Source organism: Piliocolobus tephrosceles, chromosome 9 (genome assembly GCF_002776525.5).
Source record: "Piliocolobus tephrosceles isolate RC106 chromosome 9, ASM277652v3, whole genome shotgun sequence".
NCBI lineage: Eukaryota > Metazoa > Chordata > Mammalia > Primates > Cercopithecidae > Piliocolobus > Piliocolobus tephrosceles.
In genome coordinates, this window is record NC_045442.1 from 131052879 (window position 1) to 131071011 (window position 18133).

An 18133-nucleotide genomic window follows, 5' to 3' on the forward strand; every position below is an offset into this window, starting at 1 on the left:
TTTTATTATATAGAAAAATACCTGATTTATCTAAGAGGGCAGCTTTATTGTAAGTAGCTTTGTGGGATTAAATCGACAGTAACTATTGCAGTGACCCTTAACTCTTGAAACTCACACAACGAAAGAGATATACAGCCACCGTGGTAATAGAAAGAGTCATGGATTGTTAAAGAAGTGAGCCGGGCATGGTGGCTCACACCTGTAATCCCAGCACTTCGGGCGGCTGAAGCAGGTGGATCATTTGAGGTCAAGAGTTCAAGACCAGCTTGCTCAACATGGTAAGACCCTGTCTCTACTAAAAATACAAAAATTAGCCAGGTTCAGTGGCACCCATCTGTAATCCAAGCTACTCGGGAGGCAGAGGCAGGGGAATCGCCTGAACCTGGGAGGTGTAGGTTGCAGTGAGCTGAGATCGTGCCACTGTACTGTAGCCTGGGTGACAGAGCAAGACTGTATTAAAAAAAAAAAAAAGAAAAAAAGAAAAGAAATGTGGAAGGCTCAGGAGATGATGTAAATCTTAAGTAATTCTCAAAATAAATAGTTATAATAAGACTTGCATTAACTTGAGCTCTCAGTTTCCTTGTCCCCCTACACTGCTTTTAGGTGAAGGAAATAAATAAGGTGCTGTTGGGGATTTTGAAAGCCTCAGGGAATGAGCCCCCGTCAGCAGGAACTTCACGCCCTCTCCTGCGACACGGCGTCCCAGCCAGTGCTGGGGATCATGGAAACCGTCTTCCAGGTACCCTGCACATCAGTCAGCTTTCTGACCTGTAAGCAATGGAAACCTCCTTTGGCAGTTTGAGGCACCAGTAGGTGGCTCTCAGAACCACCAAGGGAGTAGGACCAGCGTTGGGACCCTGCGTCTAGGAACTGCTTGTACAGTAGCATGTTCTTGTGAGGAGAACATGAAGTCTGCACTGCTGACCTTGTTCCTGAACACGAGACTTCCCCACCAGCTTGGCATTCCCCAAACCTGGATCATGTCAGGACACCTTCACTGCTGACAGCAAGAGCCCAATTGCTTTGTCCTGTAAATGCAACTAGTTAGTCATCTCCCCACACCCTAGCTGCCAGGAAGGCTGGGAAGGGGACGGAATTCTGGTATTTTTACTTCCTGTAGAGCCACAAGGGCTCTGTATCCAAACAGGACTCAAAAAGTGGAGTTCTCCCGATACAGGAGGAAGGTTGAGATGTACGGTGACTAAACTGTGACAGCCGGCGGCTGTCTCCCTTTCGCTGCCCAGCATCGCTGCGTTCTCATCCTGCCCTCACGCTCTCCACAGCCCCAGGAAACCACCGTGATGCAGCTGCTGCTTTTACATCTACTCAGGCACTCGCCCTTCATGCAAAGGGGGAACAAGCCAAAGCCTCTGGAATTACCATGACCAGTGTCAAACCCATGGCTTTCTAGGTGATGCCTCCTCTTCCTCCAGTTCCATCACTGGCATTCTGTGACCTACAGATGGAATTGTAAAATTCACAATTGAGGGATGAAGAGAGAGAAGAGGAGGAACATTCAGATTCTTCTACCAGTGTTTTTGGATGTCTCACGAGCCCTAGGCGCTGGTGGACACTGCACCGAACAGATAATCATGTTGGATCTGCAAGTTGCTAAGTGAGTCTTTTCATCTGTCTCCAGGAATGTTGGAATCACCACCAGAAGAGTCTTAGGGACCCAGGAGATCGTGAAGAGGGTCCGAGGGGTTAACTCCACAGCCTCAAGTGTTCGCCTGGCTTTCAGCAAGGGATTCTCTTGTCATAGTCACAGAACATTCCTGGCTTTTAGTCTGTGTCTTGAACCAAAAAACAAGAATCTGAGTTCATCATTCAGTCAGTACAACAAAACAGTCATGCTGCGTCCGTCTGGGTGCTTTCATCTGCTCTGTGACTCAGCAGCCCCTAAGCTAAAGCCTTCCCAGGCTCTCTCTCTAAAGTGTCAGAGCACGGCGTCCAGGCTGCCAGCCTCATGGTGCTTTCTGCACAGCTGCTCAGCTCTGCTGTGCCACTCAAAGCAGAAATAGGCAATATGTAAATGAGCAGGCATCGCCGTGCTTCAGTGAAACTTTATGAAAGCCAGTGTGTGGTGCTCCTGATGACCAGTTTGCTAGTGGGTGGCCTGAGCTGGGTTCACACTATCTGTGGCCCCCACCCCACCAGTAATCCATTCCAGAGTCCCCCATTTCTTGATAGTCTGTCACCTGCATCAACACCTGATGACAACATCCAGATCCATCCATTTGATGCCAAACATAGAAACAAGCTCAATTTGATTTTTGCAAATTTTTTAAAGGTTTCAGAATTCCATTTTTTATTGAGATGTAGAAGTCACAAGAGACTCTTGTTCCGACCATAACCATCGGAACAATCTGGTTAATACACAGATTGATCGTTTTTAAGATCCATCAGAGGGTTGAAGACTCAAATGTAAATGAATTAAATTTCTTCCGAGGAGAAAAGAGACCTGTATGTAGTTTTCCCGTGGCAGAGGAACCAGGAGAAAGAATTTACCATAAAAAATGATAAAAGGTTTCTGAACTTTTTAAAAAACATTAATGGCAGTATCTGGTTAGCAAGGTAGATGAGAATCCCAGGGGAGCCCTAAAAGTGGATCCATTTTCTCTGAGGCATTCTGGATCTTCAGTGTGCAAAAGGCAGGGGCTCCTGAGGGCTGGGAGGTGAGCAGCAGAGCCCTGGCTACCCCTCCAGGGTGGCCCGGATCACCCAGCAGAGCCCTGGCTACCCCCTCCAGGGTGGCCCGGATCACCCAGCAGAGCTGCTGGCTTACCCCTCCAGGGTGGCCCAGATCACTGTGGGAACTCCACTCACACTTCAGCAATGGAGTTGGGATGAGGGCATAGCACATCCCTCTGCAGCACCCTTGCCCTTCACCATGTGTAATATATTTGCCTTCCAAAGGCTGGGGGTGTGGCAGTGGAATAGAGGAAGCTGGGGGTGAGACTGAAGAGAGAATCACCCGGTTACCTGAAGAGCCAACAGCGAAGCGGTGGGCGGAAAGTCTCCCGCCGTTTGGAAAGCAGGTCCTCGCCGTGAAGCACAGAAGATTTCCAGGATCAGTGTCAGGCCCAGCATCCGGGTCCTGCCCATAGACTTGTAAATTCTTTTCTGGGGATAAATGTTATTTAATATTTACTGTTCTTTTAAATACAGTCTTCGTTGTTCCTAAAACATTGTGTTGTATAATCAAAATTTAAAAGACCTGCCAAAAAGCAAGAGAATTGGACTCATGTTCATGAGAGGAGACGGCCCCTAAAAGAGTCAGTAGAAGAGACATGCTGGAATTATCAGAGACTTTGGAATAGCTGTGATAGGTGAGGCCAGGAATTTGTTGAAAAGGTCTACAACATCTATGAAGAGGTGAGGGGTATTGCAGAAGGATAAAAACTATGAAAAAAACAAAATGGAAATGCTGGAAATGAAAATTAGTATTAGAAATAAAATTCCCATGGTTTAATAGGAGACTAGATACAGCAGAGGAAAGACTCATTGAATGAACTTGAAGTCTGATCAATAGAATTGACCTAAGCATAAAACAAGGAGAAAAGGCATGAAAATACAGTGGAACAGAGCATCTGAGGCCCGTGGGTCTAACATACCTGTGGTGATCGGAGCCCCAGCAGGAGCGGGTGAGAGAAAATGGGACAAGAGAACAATTTGAAGAACTATGGTCAGGAGCGAAGGGAAGAATCAACACAAAGATTCAGGAAGCTCAGTGAACTCCAGGCAGAGTAAATGAGAAGAACCACACCCAGACACATTGTTGTCCAAACACTGAAAGTCGATGGCAGAGTCGATCTTAAAGCCCCTGCAGAAATAAAGCTAAGTAGGGGGAAGTAATAAAAACAACACTGAGTTCTCATCAGAAATGCTGGAAGCAGGAGATCCTTCAGAATGGAAGAGAAAAGCAGATACTTAGCCACCCTAGAGAATCCATCGGCAAATACGCATCACAAGAAATAGTAAGAATGTCTCAGGATGAAAACAAACGATAGCAAAATGAAGCCCAAATTTTTAAGAAGAAATGAAGAACACTGAAAAGAGTAAATACAAGAAAATGTTTTAGAATCTATCAATATGTAGACATGTAACTATTTTTTAGTTTGTTTTAAAAGTATTAACCATTTAAAAATATGTACTGCTGAGGTGTTCATAACGTGTGTAGGAATATCAGATGAGACAACAGGAAGTCGGGCCCTGGAAATGCACCATTGCAAGAATCTTCATTTTCATAAGGCATAACACTATGTGAAGATAGAATGCAATAAATCATGCAAAAAATCCGCAGAGGGTAAAATGAAATACCACAAATATTCTTTCTATTCATGAGAAAAGGAGGCAGGAAGGAAGGAACAAAGAACAAAAGGGACGAGTAAAGAACCAACAGCAATCGCACCAATAAGGACATGAAAAGTAAATGAACTGTGGATGAAGTGATTGCTGAGGTTGGAATGTCAGTGTCCCCCCTCCAAGCCGTCTGTGTCGAACTATAATCCCTAATGCAGTAATAGAAGACATGAGGCCTTTAGAAGGTGATTAGATTATGAGCATGGAGCCCTCACAAATGAGACTTCCTCCCTAAAGGAGCATCTTCATCCATTCTGCAGGTGCCTCATCTGGGACTTGCTAGACTCCAGAGCTGTGAACAGCCTGTTACCTAATCTAAGGTATTTCACAGCAGGGGGTAGCAGATGAGCACAGACCCAGCCTTGTCCTGGTGCCTTCCCAGGCCCAGGAGAGGCGGACATTGGCCACAGACCGTGTGAAGGATGGCGTCCAGCTGCTGGTTGATCCGGTGCAGCACAGGAAGGCCAACCTCCCTGTTAGGCTTCTTTAAGGGAATGCTGGCTGGTGCCGAGTTGAGAAAGATGAGTTAGCGGTGACGAGAGTGGGGAGGGAAGAGCAGTTTGGCCAGGGAGGCTGAGCTGAAGCCCCTGCAACTTTGGAGGGGTCAGGAAAGATGGGAAGAGGCCAGGGTGGCCAGAGAGGGAGGACGACAGAAGGCTGCACCAAGCGCCGGTCCTTTTCCCAAGATCAGTGGGAAATTGTTAGAGGGCTTAGGGCAGGGACCTGTCATATTTAGCTAATCGTTTTGAAACGATCACTTGGAATACATCATGAAGGCTTCTCTAAGCCGGTGACATTTCCACAGCCCCCACATTTTAATGCAAATAGAGAAATTCTTTTGGAAATAGGAGTACAAAGAGGTAGTCAAATTTTGTGTCATTTTCCCTTTGAATTTGAAGAGTGTCATTTGCCTGGAGACATACAACCTAAGCTTTTTCTCATCTTAGACATACCCAGCGTACTATGTAAGCCCAGTATCAGGTCTTTGGAGTTTGTTCATTCTTTCACACATTTCTACTTACTGTAGCCCTATGTGCAAGTACTAGGTTGTGCTAATGTTATGGTGTGTGAATTGCTGAATAGTAAAATCACCAGTCAGCTTAAATGCTAAAATTAGTCCTGTTTTGTGTTTTCTGTGCTGATATTTGGGATGTGAGTCTGTATATCTTCACCTGAGATTTAAATATGACTCATTTGTGCAATAAGCACTTAATACCTAATTGATATAATACTTCTATGTCAGTAAGAAACTTACTTTTTGGTATATACATTTGTCCCTCAGTGGGGGACAGGTTTCCAGACTCCCTATGGATACCTAAGTCCACAGACGCTCAGGTCCCTGCTGGAAAATGGCTCAGCATTTGCATAGAACCCATGCACATCCTCCGTGTACTTTAAATCATCTCTAATGACTTGTGATGCTGAATATGATGTAAATGCTGTGTAAACAGTTGTACCGTATCGTTCAGGGAATTATGACAAGAAAAAGTCTGTGCCTGTTCAGTACAGGTGCAATTTTTTCAAATATTTGTGATTCAAGGTTGGTTAAATCTAAAGATGCAAAACTCACGGATATGGAAGGCTGACTGCTTAACCTTTTTATTATATAACTGGATTTTAATGTGAATCTTTTTTTCTCATTAATATAACTTGCAATTTCAAAAATGCTCTATCTTTGTTTCTGAATGAGCTTTAGTTGGAATGAATAATGCTGTTTTTCTATGGGTCCTTTTTGCAAGTATTTGATCCTTAAATACTGAGGAGCATTAGGGATCTCTGTATTTAAGGGAACACTGGCTAGCATTCTTTCGCAATATGAAGATTTTGTTAAATACTCCCTCAATATGTGTCTTGAAATTTCAGACTTTTTACCTCAGGGGTTTTATAATTTGGAAGCAGCTGTGTCTTACCTCTTTCTCTCCTTCACGTATTCTTCTCTATTAATGCTCAGGCCTATTTGGCTTCAGGCGCAGTGTTGCCTCCTCCACGTGGTACAAGATAGGAAAGGAGGTACTAGCCATGCACATTTTTTCCTGAGATACCACCTTGAGCCATTATAACAATTTCTGAACTTGGATAATTTAGAGAGAATGCTGACTTATTTTCATTCCAGTTAATATTTAGGTTTCAAGGAATCATGAAGGAAATTATTTAAATCATTGCTTCAGCTCGAATATATTCAGTAAAAGTCCACTATGTGTTTGGAGCGTACACACCTTTATTGGCTATTTTCTTTCTTCATGCCCTTCTTCTCTTTTTTAAACATAAGGATGCTGAGAGAGAGCAGTAGCCATAATTACCCTAGTGAAGTAACAGAGAAGAGTGGAATCACAATTTTCTCTTAAAATCTTGAACCGTTGCTTATTTTCATAGACTTGGCTCTCCTGTAAGTGGTGGCAGTTTTTCCATCTGGCTTTGTGACCAAATTTCAGCCAGAAGAAAAACACTGAACTCCCTTTCCACTGCTGCGGCTGCTGTCTCTAGTGTCTGCCTCTTGTCGTCATGGGGGTGTGGGTGGGTGCTGGGCCGTACACACAAAGAACAGGTGTGTATCAGTCCAGGCACCTGTGAAAAATCTTCTACTCTTTGTACTTTTGGGGAGTGTTTGGGAAAGACAGCTAAGTCACATAGGGAAAAATACCTTGCATCCAAGGAGCTTGCCCAAGTTGCTTTCTGGAATTGTCCAGCAGCTGGGGCAGATGATTTAATACGGGTAGCAGGGAGGGACCACAGCCATGGATGAGGAGGAGGAGGAGAAAACAGAAATTGGTGTCTCTGTTTGGGGAACAGCAACAGAGCACATTTGCTGGTGTGGAAACTCCTCCTGAGGCGGCTGAGCAGGCCGTGTGAGAGCCCAGCGCTGGATTCTTTCAGGCTTCAGATGCACGTTGGCCTTTCCTTTTGCCTCATCATTTAGGTGGAGAGGGCTAGTGCCCTAATTTCAGGTGTAAAAGCTTACAGGCTCTCCACTGTTACTGGAATCAGAACCTCAGAACTACCTCAACCGATGTAGGAATGAAACTTGCACTCCCACGTCCCTCAGAAAGAGTGCCGCGAGTGAGACGGCGCAGCGCCACCATTTACGTTCTGTGTTTCAAAGTGACTCAGGTCCCTGCGCCGTGGTTTAGTCACCTGCTTCGCCCTCTTCTGTTGCTCCGTGGATATGTTGACATCTTTAAAACATTTCTTTTAGTCTTGTACAGTGGTTAATTTTAATGATTTTCATATTTGATGTTGTTTTTGATCTTCTTTTCATTTTGTTTCCTGCTTTTCGCATTTTCCTCCCCACCCCTCCCTCTTCTCCATCCCATTTTTCACTGTCGGGTCGTGTGTCTGTGTGTGTTGTGTGTGTTGGTTTCTGTTGCCTGGTATTCTCTCCTCTCTTCTCATCCTCACCCTTCTGCTGCTGTAGCCTCACAGGCTGTGGACCCTGGCCGAGCAGGTAGGGGACTTTCCGTCACACCCATGCCTCCCTGCCCAGCCCCGCTGCCTTGCCCGCATCCAGCCATGGGACAGACTAGCAGCTGAGTGCAGAGACTGGCCGGGGGTCTGCAGACCCTGTGATCATGGGTGCTGCCTGCCGGGCAGTGTCACGTTCAGGCCTCACGCGTAGCCGACGCTGTCTTCCCGGGGTGCGCAGTCAGTGGTTCCTTTGCCAGTTTGGTTCATCTCTGTTTTACTTAATTCTCCACCTGTTTTCCATTTACTTATTTTTAATTGACCCTCCATGGCTGTATTTTGCGTTACTCACTGTGGGCCGGTTCTCCGCTCGGCGCTGGTCTGTGGCGTGGCTTTGCTGAGCAGCGGGGGTAGAGCTGTCACTGGGAGCGTCCGCCGGGAGGCTGACTCGCATGTGCTGTTCTTTTTCCCTGTCTCGGTGGTGAGATACCAGGGCCCAGGGTTATCGAGTACTATGGTATGTTTTAATGACATTGTCTTTTTTTCTTATATATAAGCAATATAAGAAAATTGTGTGCCTTTAGTACAAAATTGGGAATTCTCTCCTGAAGAATTTTCGTGTAATTCTTCAAATGAATTCTGAAGGGCTCCCTTATTTTTTGGCAAATTTATTGTAGGTTGTCTTTTTCCAACCAAGGTATTGTATGCCTTCCCCAAAAATGGTTGTACAATTTTGGTTTGTAACACAGCCTTCATGATACTGCTATTCTGTGGACAGAGGTCACTGGTCAGAAGTCAGCATGGTGTCATTTTTTAAGCAATTTATGGTGCCAAGAAAAGATTTCTGGACCCCTGTGTAAAATCAACAGCCCAGTGGCTCAGACCACCAAATCTTGCTCAGCTTACCAGGATAAAATACCCCTTCTCTGACCTGTGTCTCAGCCGAAAATGCCCTCCTCAGGCCAGAGAGCCAGAGCACAAGCAGAGCCCGGAGGAGCAAGATGCCCCCCTCACCTCTTCCTCCCTGGCCTGTCCATCCACATCATGCATCTGCTTCCTGTCCTGGGCCCTCACAGTTCACCTTTTGTTGTTAAAGGTGGATGCATGTAGTAAAAATTTCTCTGCACAGATGCTTCATATCCTTCCAACCTGCTTTCGCAGCCGCCATCTTGGCAGTTTCAGCCTTCCCTTTTTTTGGCACAGTGCGTGGCTTGTCTCCTTTCTTTCCTATTTTTATATATTGGTGGTCAAGCTGTGTGAATCCAGTATTGTCCTAATAAGATATGCCTTCTGGAATTTAGGTTATCAAACTGAAAGTTAGCAGGCGCCCTGCAGAGATTGCTGGTCTAAGTGCTTTTAGTTTTATTTTTCACTTTAACATTTTACCAAAGAAATGTTTCCTAGCTAGTAGAAGCACAGACCCCAGTCTCCTTCCACGTCAACTTGAATTAACCACTCTGTGTTATTGCTTGCAGGGAACCTCAGGACCTGACCCAACCACTGTCTATGTGGACATGAGAGCCCTGAGACATGACAGGTACTGTACGCTTCTGGGTTTTTTCTTTTCCTTTTTATGTTTGTTCTGTGGCCTTGCATGCAGGTGTCCATCTAGAAGAAGGGGTGCGCGCGGTGTTTATCTGCTCAGAGTGTGACTGTCTCGTGAGTGAAGCGGTGGAGTTCGGCATTGGCTTGAACTTTGCAACTGAAGACTCTGGCCAGGCGCGGTGGCTCATGCCTGTAATCCCAGGACTCTGGGAGGCTGAGGTAGGCGGATCACCTGAGGTCAGGAGTTCGAGGCCAGCCTGGGCAACATGGCGAAACCCCGTCTCCACTAAAAATTACCCAGGTTTGGTGGCAGGCACTTGTACTCCCAGCTACTTGGGAGGCTGAGTCAGGAGAATTGCTTAAAACTGGGAGGCAGAGGTTACAGTGAGCTGAGATTACACCTCTGCATTCCAGCCTGGGAGACAGAGCAAGACTCTGTCTCAAAAAAAAAAAAAAAGAAAAGAGAAAGAAACTCTGTTGCAGGATGGCAGTGGCCGGTGTGACGGCAGGAGCGTGGCCAGAGCCGCTTTATCTGACCGTCTCACCGGAAGGCAGGCACTTGGTTCTTTTCCTTCCTATCTGAGGCACCATTTTGCCCCCCTCATAGAATGTCAGCATCCTGCCCACATGTATTTACATGATGTTTCGTGAAGGCGCTTAAAATAGGGGTTAGGGTTCAGGTTACCTTCTCTCTGCAGCCTCCTAAGCGCCCCTGAGAAGAAAAGTGGAGTGTTCTTGGTGAGTGTGTGAGGACTCCAGAAGGCAGGGATGGGGTTGAGCAGGGCGAGAAGCCCTTCAGAGGAATCTCTGCCCACCAGGGAGGACCCACTAAGACGCCAAAGAAGGAAAGAAGGCGTGATTTTTACTGCAGACTTCACCCGTTGAAACAGATCACTTTCCGCTGGGTGACTGTGGAGGTGCTCGTTCATTGTTGCTTAGGTGAAGTGTGTGGGACAACTGGGTGTCTTCCCTTACCGCCGTCAGCAGCCGCTCCGTGACTGTTGCTGTGTGTGCCTGTGCCTCGGGTGTCTGGCGTGCCTGGAGGCATTTAGGATCAGCACAATTAGGGCAGTGGCTCAGCTGGCATTTGGTGGGCGGATGCCAGGGATGTCCCGACAGCCAGTGGCTGAGAGCTCGCATGCCAGGGCCAGGATTCACAACCGCCCTGACGGTTCACACTCGTAGATGCATGCCTGGCCCTGTGGCTCTTCCGTCAGGCCCTCCGGTCGACAGAACCACTGGCTGCACAGTTATGAAATCACAGAAGAGTGGTGGCCACCTAGGAGCCCTCGGGAGGCCCTGCATTCTGAGGACCAGAGGTAACACCTGCCCCCAAGGCCACCAGCTGTCAGGGACAAAGTTCAGTCTGGAACACTTAGAAAAATCAGAAATGTAGTTTTAGATTAGATAACTTGTTTCTGGGCATACGATTTTCTAAATAACCACTTCTGGGCTTTAAAGCATGTCTACTTAACTCCCCATAAGAATTCTTTGGAAAATATCTCGTAATTGTATGACTTCCTGAAGAAGTGAGCAATATCTCATCAAATAACACATGTATGCAGTTCTGTCTGTGGCCTGGCCCTCAAAGAGTAACCTTTTCCCTGACTGGGCTTCTAGCTGCTTTGGAAAGCGTCTGAAATGGAAGTGAGAGCACGTAGGGAACAGGAGCTTGTGGTGCAGTTCACTTTCCCACACACCACTGCGTGGGTCTGGTTGGCACCCACGCCACCGACTCTTGCTGCTCGCTGGCCTAGGCTCTCACCTTTGAGCAGGGCCGAGCGGAGCTCCTCGGGCGCCAGACATCCTCATGAGACTCAGACCCGACCCCCATCCTCAGCATTTTACATACAAAGAAGAAAAGCAGAGTCTGGCTCTACATTGCAGAGCAACTTCCTTTCACTGGGCCCTGCCCAGGCACCCCTGAACCCTCCCTGCTGCTCTCTAGATGGACCGTGTGCCACTCTTCCTTCCATGCCCTGGGGTGGGAGACGCTGCCCTTCCCTGCCAGCTTCTGGGGCTGCTCTCACTCTTCTCATTCCTTTCAGTTTTTTTCTCCATGATGTTCTCTCTCTGACCTTTCTGACTGGGTCTGTCTGTGGCCCCCTCCATCTGGCTGGGCCCCTTCTCCCTTACCCTCAGTGCAGAGAACCTCAGTGGCGTCCCAGCCTTGCTCTCTGATGCCCCCACCACCTACTCACAGTCCGTAACCCCCAGCCCACCTCCAAGGAATCTGGCCCCAGGGGCCTTTCCTCCAGTCCTCCAAGCTCAGCTCCAAAGCCCTCTCCTTCCTTAAACCTCCCTTAAACATTCCGAAGTAAAAATACATCCAGCTTTAATCTCCAGCATCACTTTCGACCTTTACCAGCATGTAACACACCTCGTGCTGCAGCCACTGGCAGAGGGGGCTCTGGGTCACACAGGTAAGAAGTCAGCTCCTCTGGGAACGAGGTATCACGCTCTGTAACCTGTTTCCCTCTTGCCTTAGTCTGTTTCCGTTTCTATAAAGGAACACCTGAGACTGGGTGATTTCTAAAGAAAAGAAGTGTTTTGGCACAGGGTTCTGCAGGCTGTACCGGAAGTGTGGTGCCTGCATCTGCCTCTGGTCAGGTTTCAGGGAGCTTCACTCATGGTGGAGGGAAAGAGGGGCCGCAAGTGAAGAGATCTGTGGTAGGAGGAGGGGACAGACTCTTTAGCCAGCGGCTCTCCTGGGAGCTGGTAGAGCAAGAACCTGCTCACCCGCAGGGAGGACCTGCATCTGTTATGAGGATCCGCTCCCATGACTCCGACTCCTCCCATTAGGCCCCACCTCCAACCCCGGGGATCACATTTCAGCAGGAGCCCGGGAGTGCGGGGGAGGCGCTCAGAACAGGTGCAGTAAAACCGGGCTTCCCGGGCGCCTGTGAGGACAAAGTAAAGGAATGCTGTGAAGAGCTGGACCGGGGGCGATGCTGTCACGGTGAGCTCCAGCAGCTGGATGATGACAGAGGACTCACCTCTTCTGTTCCACTGGCCTAGGGCTGCTGACCACAGAGGGTGAGAAAGTCGACAGTCCAAGGCCAGCAGTCGGGAGGCAGTGAAATGAGAGCCACTAAAAGCATTGACCCTTTTCTTTCTTGTTACTCTTCCTATAAAAATGGGGTGGTGGTTTTCTCACTTGATCTGCATTAGGGTCTGCCACAGGATTAATTACTGTTCCTGTTGCTTTAATGACACACTCACTCGGGAGCTCCAAGGCAGCTGCTCATGTATCGTCTAATTACTCTGGAGAAGGTTAGCTTATTGGTATGCACATGCAATTTCCTTGAGAGAGAATAGAGAATATGAATGTGCACACGCACAAGAAAGACGGCCTACAGAGGAAGACGACCATTGTGGAAGTCAGTGGTTAAACAGGTGTATTAGCCATTTCTACTTGGTTTTCTGCCTCTGTTTCTGATGCCCTTTTTATTCTTGGAGCCATGGTGGGTGGGACCTGCCTGCATCTGTGACAGGTCACCATGGAGAGCATTTCTGCATCACAGAGTGAGGAGACACACTCTCCCTGCTTCTGGAACAGATTACAGTCCCACATGTGCAGGAAGGAAATGATGAAATTGTGTTAATACTATTTGAAAGTGATTGTTCACTTTAAAAATATTTTTACAATGTAATTCATTTAAAATGAATTCATAAGTCTCTCAATGACTTCCAATTTGGTCTTTCCATGAGCACTTTAGTTTTTCAGACTTTAGATAGGAAATATATATATATATTTGTCTGCGTTTGAAGATGGGGTTTTTAAGGCTGGGGAACAGGCTCACACCTATAATCCCAGTGCTTTGGGAGGCCAAGGCAGGAGAATCACTGGAGCCCAAGAGTTTTGAGAGCAGCCTGGGCAACATAGCAAGACTCCATCTCTACATTTTTTAAAAATGAGCTAGGTGTGGTGGCATATGCTTATAGTCCTAGCTACTCAAAAAGCTGAGGTGGGATGACTGCTTGAGCCTAAGAGTTAGAGGCTACAGTGAGCCGTGATCACACTGCTGCACTCCAGCCTGGGCAATGGAGCAAGACCTTGTCTCAAAAGAAAAAGAAACAGTTTCAGCAATTTTTTATATCTTAAGAACATTACATTGGTGTAAAGTCCTAGGATGAAAACTTCCTTAGCTTCCTCAGGGCTTATAACCTGAAGTCATAATTAAAGGGTTTTACCAGAAAAGCATAGATATTAAATTAATTCCTGCTCAGTGTTAGTCCAAGTATCACGATCCTGAGAGCAGGGGGCACAGAATAAAAGTGCATCAGTAAACTTGAGACTTACGAGCAGAATGGAGGGAGTGAAGATAGAGATAAAGACAAATAGCTTAACAAGAGCCTTTCACTCGGTCAGGTCCTTTGTGTGTGTGTGTGTGTGTGAGTGCATGTGAGTGTGCTGTGAATACATGCATGTGTGTGTTGCAAGTATGTGAATAGTGTCTGCACATGTGAATGAGTTTGTGCATATGCAAGCTTGCCTGTGTCATGTGTTGTGTGGGTGAGTGATGTGAGTACAAGTGCATATATGCATGACAGTATGAGTTTGTACAAGTGTGTTGTGTATATATGCTGTTGTGTGTTACAAGTGTGCACGTGTGTCCAATACTGCATGTTTCAACTGCACGTGCATGTGCACGAGTGTAGTGTGTGCTGCAAGTATAGACACGTGCATGTGTGTCATGAGTGTGTTGCAAGTATGTTACAATTGTGTGACTGTTTCAAATGTGTACACATTTATGACTACACATGTGTGTGTGCATACAAATATGCAGCATGTATTTGTGCAAACATGAGTACATGCAAGTATGAGTATGCACGTGTGTGTTGCATGGGTGGGTGTCTTGTGTGGTACAAGTGAGGGTTTGCAAGAATGCAAGTGCACTCCCATGTGCATGTGTGTTCAAGTGTGAGTTTGCATGTGTGAGTGTAGTGTACCGAGTGTTGTTTTGTGTGTGTGCAAGTATGTTGCATGTGTACATGTGTGCATGAGGATGAGTTTGTGCTGATGTGTGGGCTATGTGAGTATTTTGTGTGTTGCATGTATGTGCGTGTGCACATGCACATTCTTAGTATTGCCTTGTATTTTGTATGTGGAGTTGTGTTAAAAGTATGCACACGTGTGCATGCATGTGAAAGTGTGTGTGCATTCGTGTGCATACATGTATACATGAGAAGGATTCGCTGGGAGGGGGCCACAGTTCTCCAGGTGGTCTTTAGTCCACTCATCATGGCCTGTGGTCTTAGCACACTGAGAGCTGGGCTCTCAGTGGAGCTCCTGCACCTTTACTGAATTAGTCATGTGCTGCGTAGTGCCATTTCTGTCGATGACAGACCACAGTGGTCTCCAAGACAGTGTTCCCTAAATGACAGTGGTTCCATAAGACTGTAATGAAGCTGAAAAATTCCTGTGAAAATGGAGTCTATTGATGTGGCCATCATAATGCAATACGTCACCTGTTTGTGGCTATGCTAGCGTAAACCTGTGCTGCCAGTTGTATGAACGTATAGCATGTAGGATTATACACAGTACATGCATAATACTGGATTGTGATAAGATACCTGTGTAACCAGTTTATGTAGTTACCTTTAATGTCGTTATCTTAGAGTATATTCTCTCTGCTTACAATAAAAAAGTTAACTGTAAGACAGCCTCAGCACGTCCTTCAGGAGGAATCCAGCAGAAAGCATTGTTCACACAGATGACAGCTCTGTGCATGTCATTGCCCTAAAGACCTTCCAGTGGGACAAGATGTGGAGGTGGAAGGCAATGATTTCGGTGATCCTGACCCTGTGGAGGCCCAGATTAATGTGTGTCTATGTATTAGTTTTTAACAAAGTTGAAAAAGTCAAAAACTTTTAATAGAAAATGATATAAGGATAAATTATTTTCGTACAGCTGTACAATATGTTTTACTCTGTTTTTATAAGTGAGTCAAAAAGCTTTAAGGAATTTACAACATAGAAAGTTACAGTAAATGGAGATTAATTTATTTAACAAAGGAATTTTCTTACAGATTTAGTGTAGCTTATGAGTACAGTGTTTATGAATCTACAGCCACATGCAGTGATGTCTTAGCTCACGAGTGCAGTGTTTATGAATCTACAGCCGCGTGCGGTGATGTCTTAGCTCACAAGTAGTCTTTACGAAGTCTATAGCCACATGTGGGTGATGTCTTAGCTTACGAGTACAGTGTTAACAATCTACAGCCACGTGCGGTGACGTCTTAGCTCACGAGTACAGTGTTTACGAAGTCTACAGCTGTGTGCGGTGATGTCTGCTTACAAGTACGGTGTTTACAAATCTACAGCTGCGTGTGGTGTTGTCTTAGCTCACAAGTACGGTGTTTACGAAGTGTACAGCCATATGCAGTAATGTCTTAGCTTACGAGTACAGTGTTTAAGAATCTACAGTCGTGTGTGGTGTTGTCTTAGCCCACCGGTATGGTGTTTACGAATCTACAGCTGTGTGAGGTGATGTCTTAGCTTACAAGTACAGTGTTTACTAAGTCTACAGCTACGTATGGTGATGTCGTAGCCTTTTGTGTGCACTCACCACTCACTCACCCAGAGCAGCTTCCAGTTCTAAAAGCTCTGTTTATGGGTAAGTTCCCTATATTGGTGAGCCATTTTTTATCTTTTTACAGCGTGTTTTACTGTGCCTTTTCTATGTTTAGATATACAAATACTGTTGTATTGCAATTGTGTATAGTCACCTGCTGTCCAGGTGTGCAGCCTGGGAGCACTTGGCCGTACCATACAGCATAGGAGCATAGGAGGCTACCCCATCCCTGAGTATGTAGGTCCCCGTCCCTTGGGTACCAGAGCTGAGCCCTCAGGGTGGTTTGTCTGGCTGCAATGAATTTAACAGGTGCTTGGATTAGGCTCAGGACCCATTGTCTGGCCTCAGATCTATCACTTTCTGGCCATGTGATCCTGCATACGTTGCCTACCTGTATTTTACTTTCTCTGCCTGTGAAATGGCAGAAGCAGTACCACTCCTAGGGTCATTAGGAGGATTCTTGGTATGTGTCAGGTGCTTGGGACAATGCTGGCCAGCTCTCTCAGTACAATTATCTGATATAGTTATACCTTTACATAGATATACGATTATGTGTATGTACTCATGCAAATGCCTTTTTCTTATTAGTTTATATTTTTTTCCTTTCTTTCTGCTCTGGCTGTCTTCAGGCATGAACAGCCTCCTAATCCATCGTCTTGCCCAACTTGAGATGATCATCGGGTAAGGGACAGTAGGGCTTTCACGATTCCTTAAACAGAACTTGCAGTCTACTTAAAAACAGATGATAAACCAGTGGGGAAAACTGAATGAAAAAGAATTCATTCACACTATGTCACTTGTGGTATTTAGACACAATGTCCTGCGAGGCTTTGTCGTCCTGGTGCCTGGTTTGCAGCTCCCACTTCTCTTGCTCGCCACTCTCCAAAAATCCCCTGGCCAGGTGTGTGTGGAAGGAGAGCAGTCACGGAGCACCGTGGCCACCCCGCAAGCGGGTGAGGACACGGTTCCCAGAGGCAGGCTCCCAGGTCCTGCCCCTCTAAGGCATGTTTTCAGGAGATGGAAGAGGCAGGCTTATTGCCAAAATATTTTTGTCTCTGCTTTTTTAGAATTACCATTCGTATCCCAGAGAGACTGTGTCCATGTTTAAACTCATTAATATTTTTAGTCTTTACATCCCATTCTCTTATTTCTTCTTTCACTTTGCCATATCAGTGTAACTTTAAACCTTTGAGGGCCTCAGTTTATCTCCTAAATGAGGCAATTAAGCTGCAATGAGCAGCTCCCACCCACTATGACCCCCTGCAGCTGCCTTTTCTCCTGACCCCCTCTACCTTCCCCAGACCCCAGCCCTCTACTGTCTGCTCAAGGTCCTGGAGCTGACCAGCATCCCCTCCCTCTGACATCGCCAGTGTTTCCTTATCTTTGAAGTCATCTATCTGAATGTAAACATGACGTGACAAATGCCGTCTAAAAACAAAAATCCTTCTTTGACCCTTTTCACCCGTGGCCACCACATGGCCCTCTCCCCCAACAGCTGACCACCTCAGAGGGTCTGGGTTCATCTGCTGGCTCATGAGAGACAAAGCTCCATGTCCTCACAGTTCCCTGGTGGCTCCCAGCAAGGCCACCTACGACCCCACCCTAATGTTCCACGCTGAGTGCCAGTGGATGCTGCTGAGCCTACCCTCCTGCTGGAAACTCGCTCTTCTCTTTGGGTTTAGGGACTACACACTGATAGTTCTTTTGTTGACATAAACAGAAAAGCTTATTTTTCTGTTTAATAAAAGATGTCTTATGATTTAATAAAAAGATGCTTTTCAAGTCCTTTCTGTGGAGAAGGAGTTGCCTGGCTGCTCAGGGTGAGTTCCGGTTTCTCCACATGCTAAGGGCCGCCTCTGATTCGTTTCTCCAGGCTCAGGGCCGCTCCTAATTCCAATTTCTCTACAGGCTCAGGGCCACGCTTGATTCCGGTTTCTCCACACGCTCAGGGCCGCCTCTGATTACGGTTTCTCCACACACTCAGGGCCCTCCCTGGTTCCGGTTTCTCCACACGCTCAGGGCCCTCCTGGTTCCGGTTTCTCCACACGCTCAGGGCCCTCCTGGTTCGTTTCTCCACACACTCAGGGCCGCGCCTGGTTCCGGTTTCTCCACACGCTCAGGGCCCTCCTGGTTCCAGTTTCTCCACACCCTCAGGGCCGCGCCTGGTTCCGGTTTCTCCACACGCTCAGGGCCCTCCTGGTTCGTTTCTCCACACACTCAGGGCCGCGCCTGGTTCCGGTTTCTCCACAC

At 46.7% G+C, this 18133-nt stretch overlaps 1 protein-coding gene across 1 annotated transcript in view; it reads left to right on the forward strand.

Moving 5' to 3' along the window:
- DIP2C (disco interacting protein 2 homolog C) overlaps positions 1 to 18133 on the forward strand; it is a 164801-nt gene that overhangs the window by 122440 nt on the left and 24228 nt on the right. The window contains exon 30 of the mRNA XM_023192485.1: positions 9237 to 9298. Within this exon, the coding sequence (XP_023048253.1) occupies positions 9237 to 9298 (62 nt within the window). The remainder of the gene's footprint in view (positions 1 to 9236; positions 9299 to 18133) is intronic.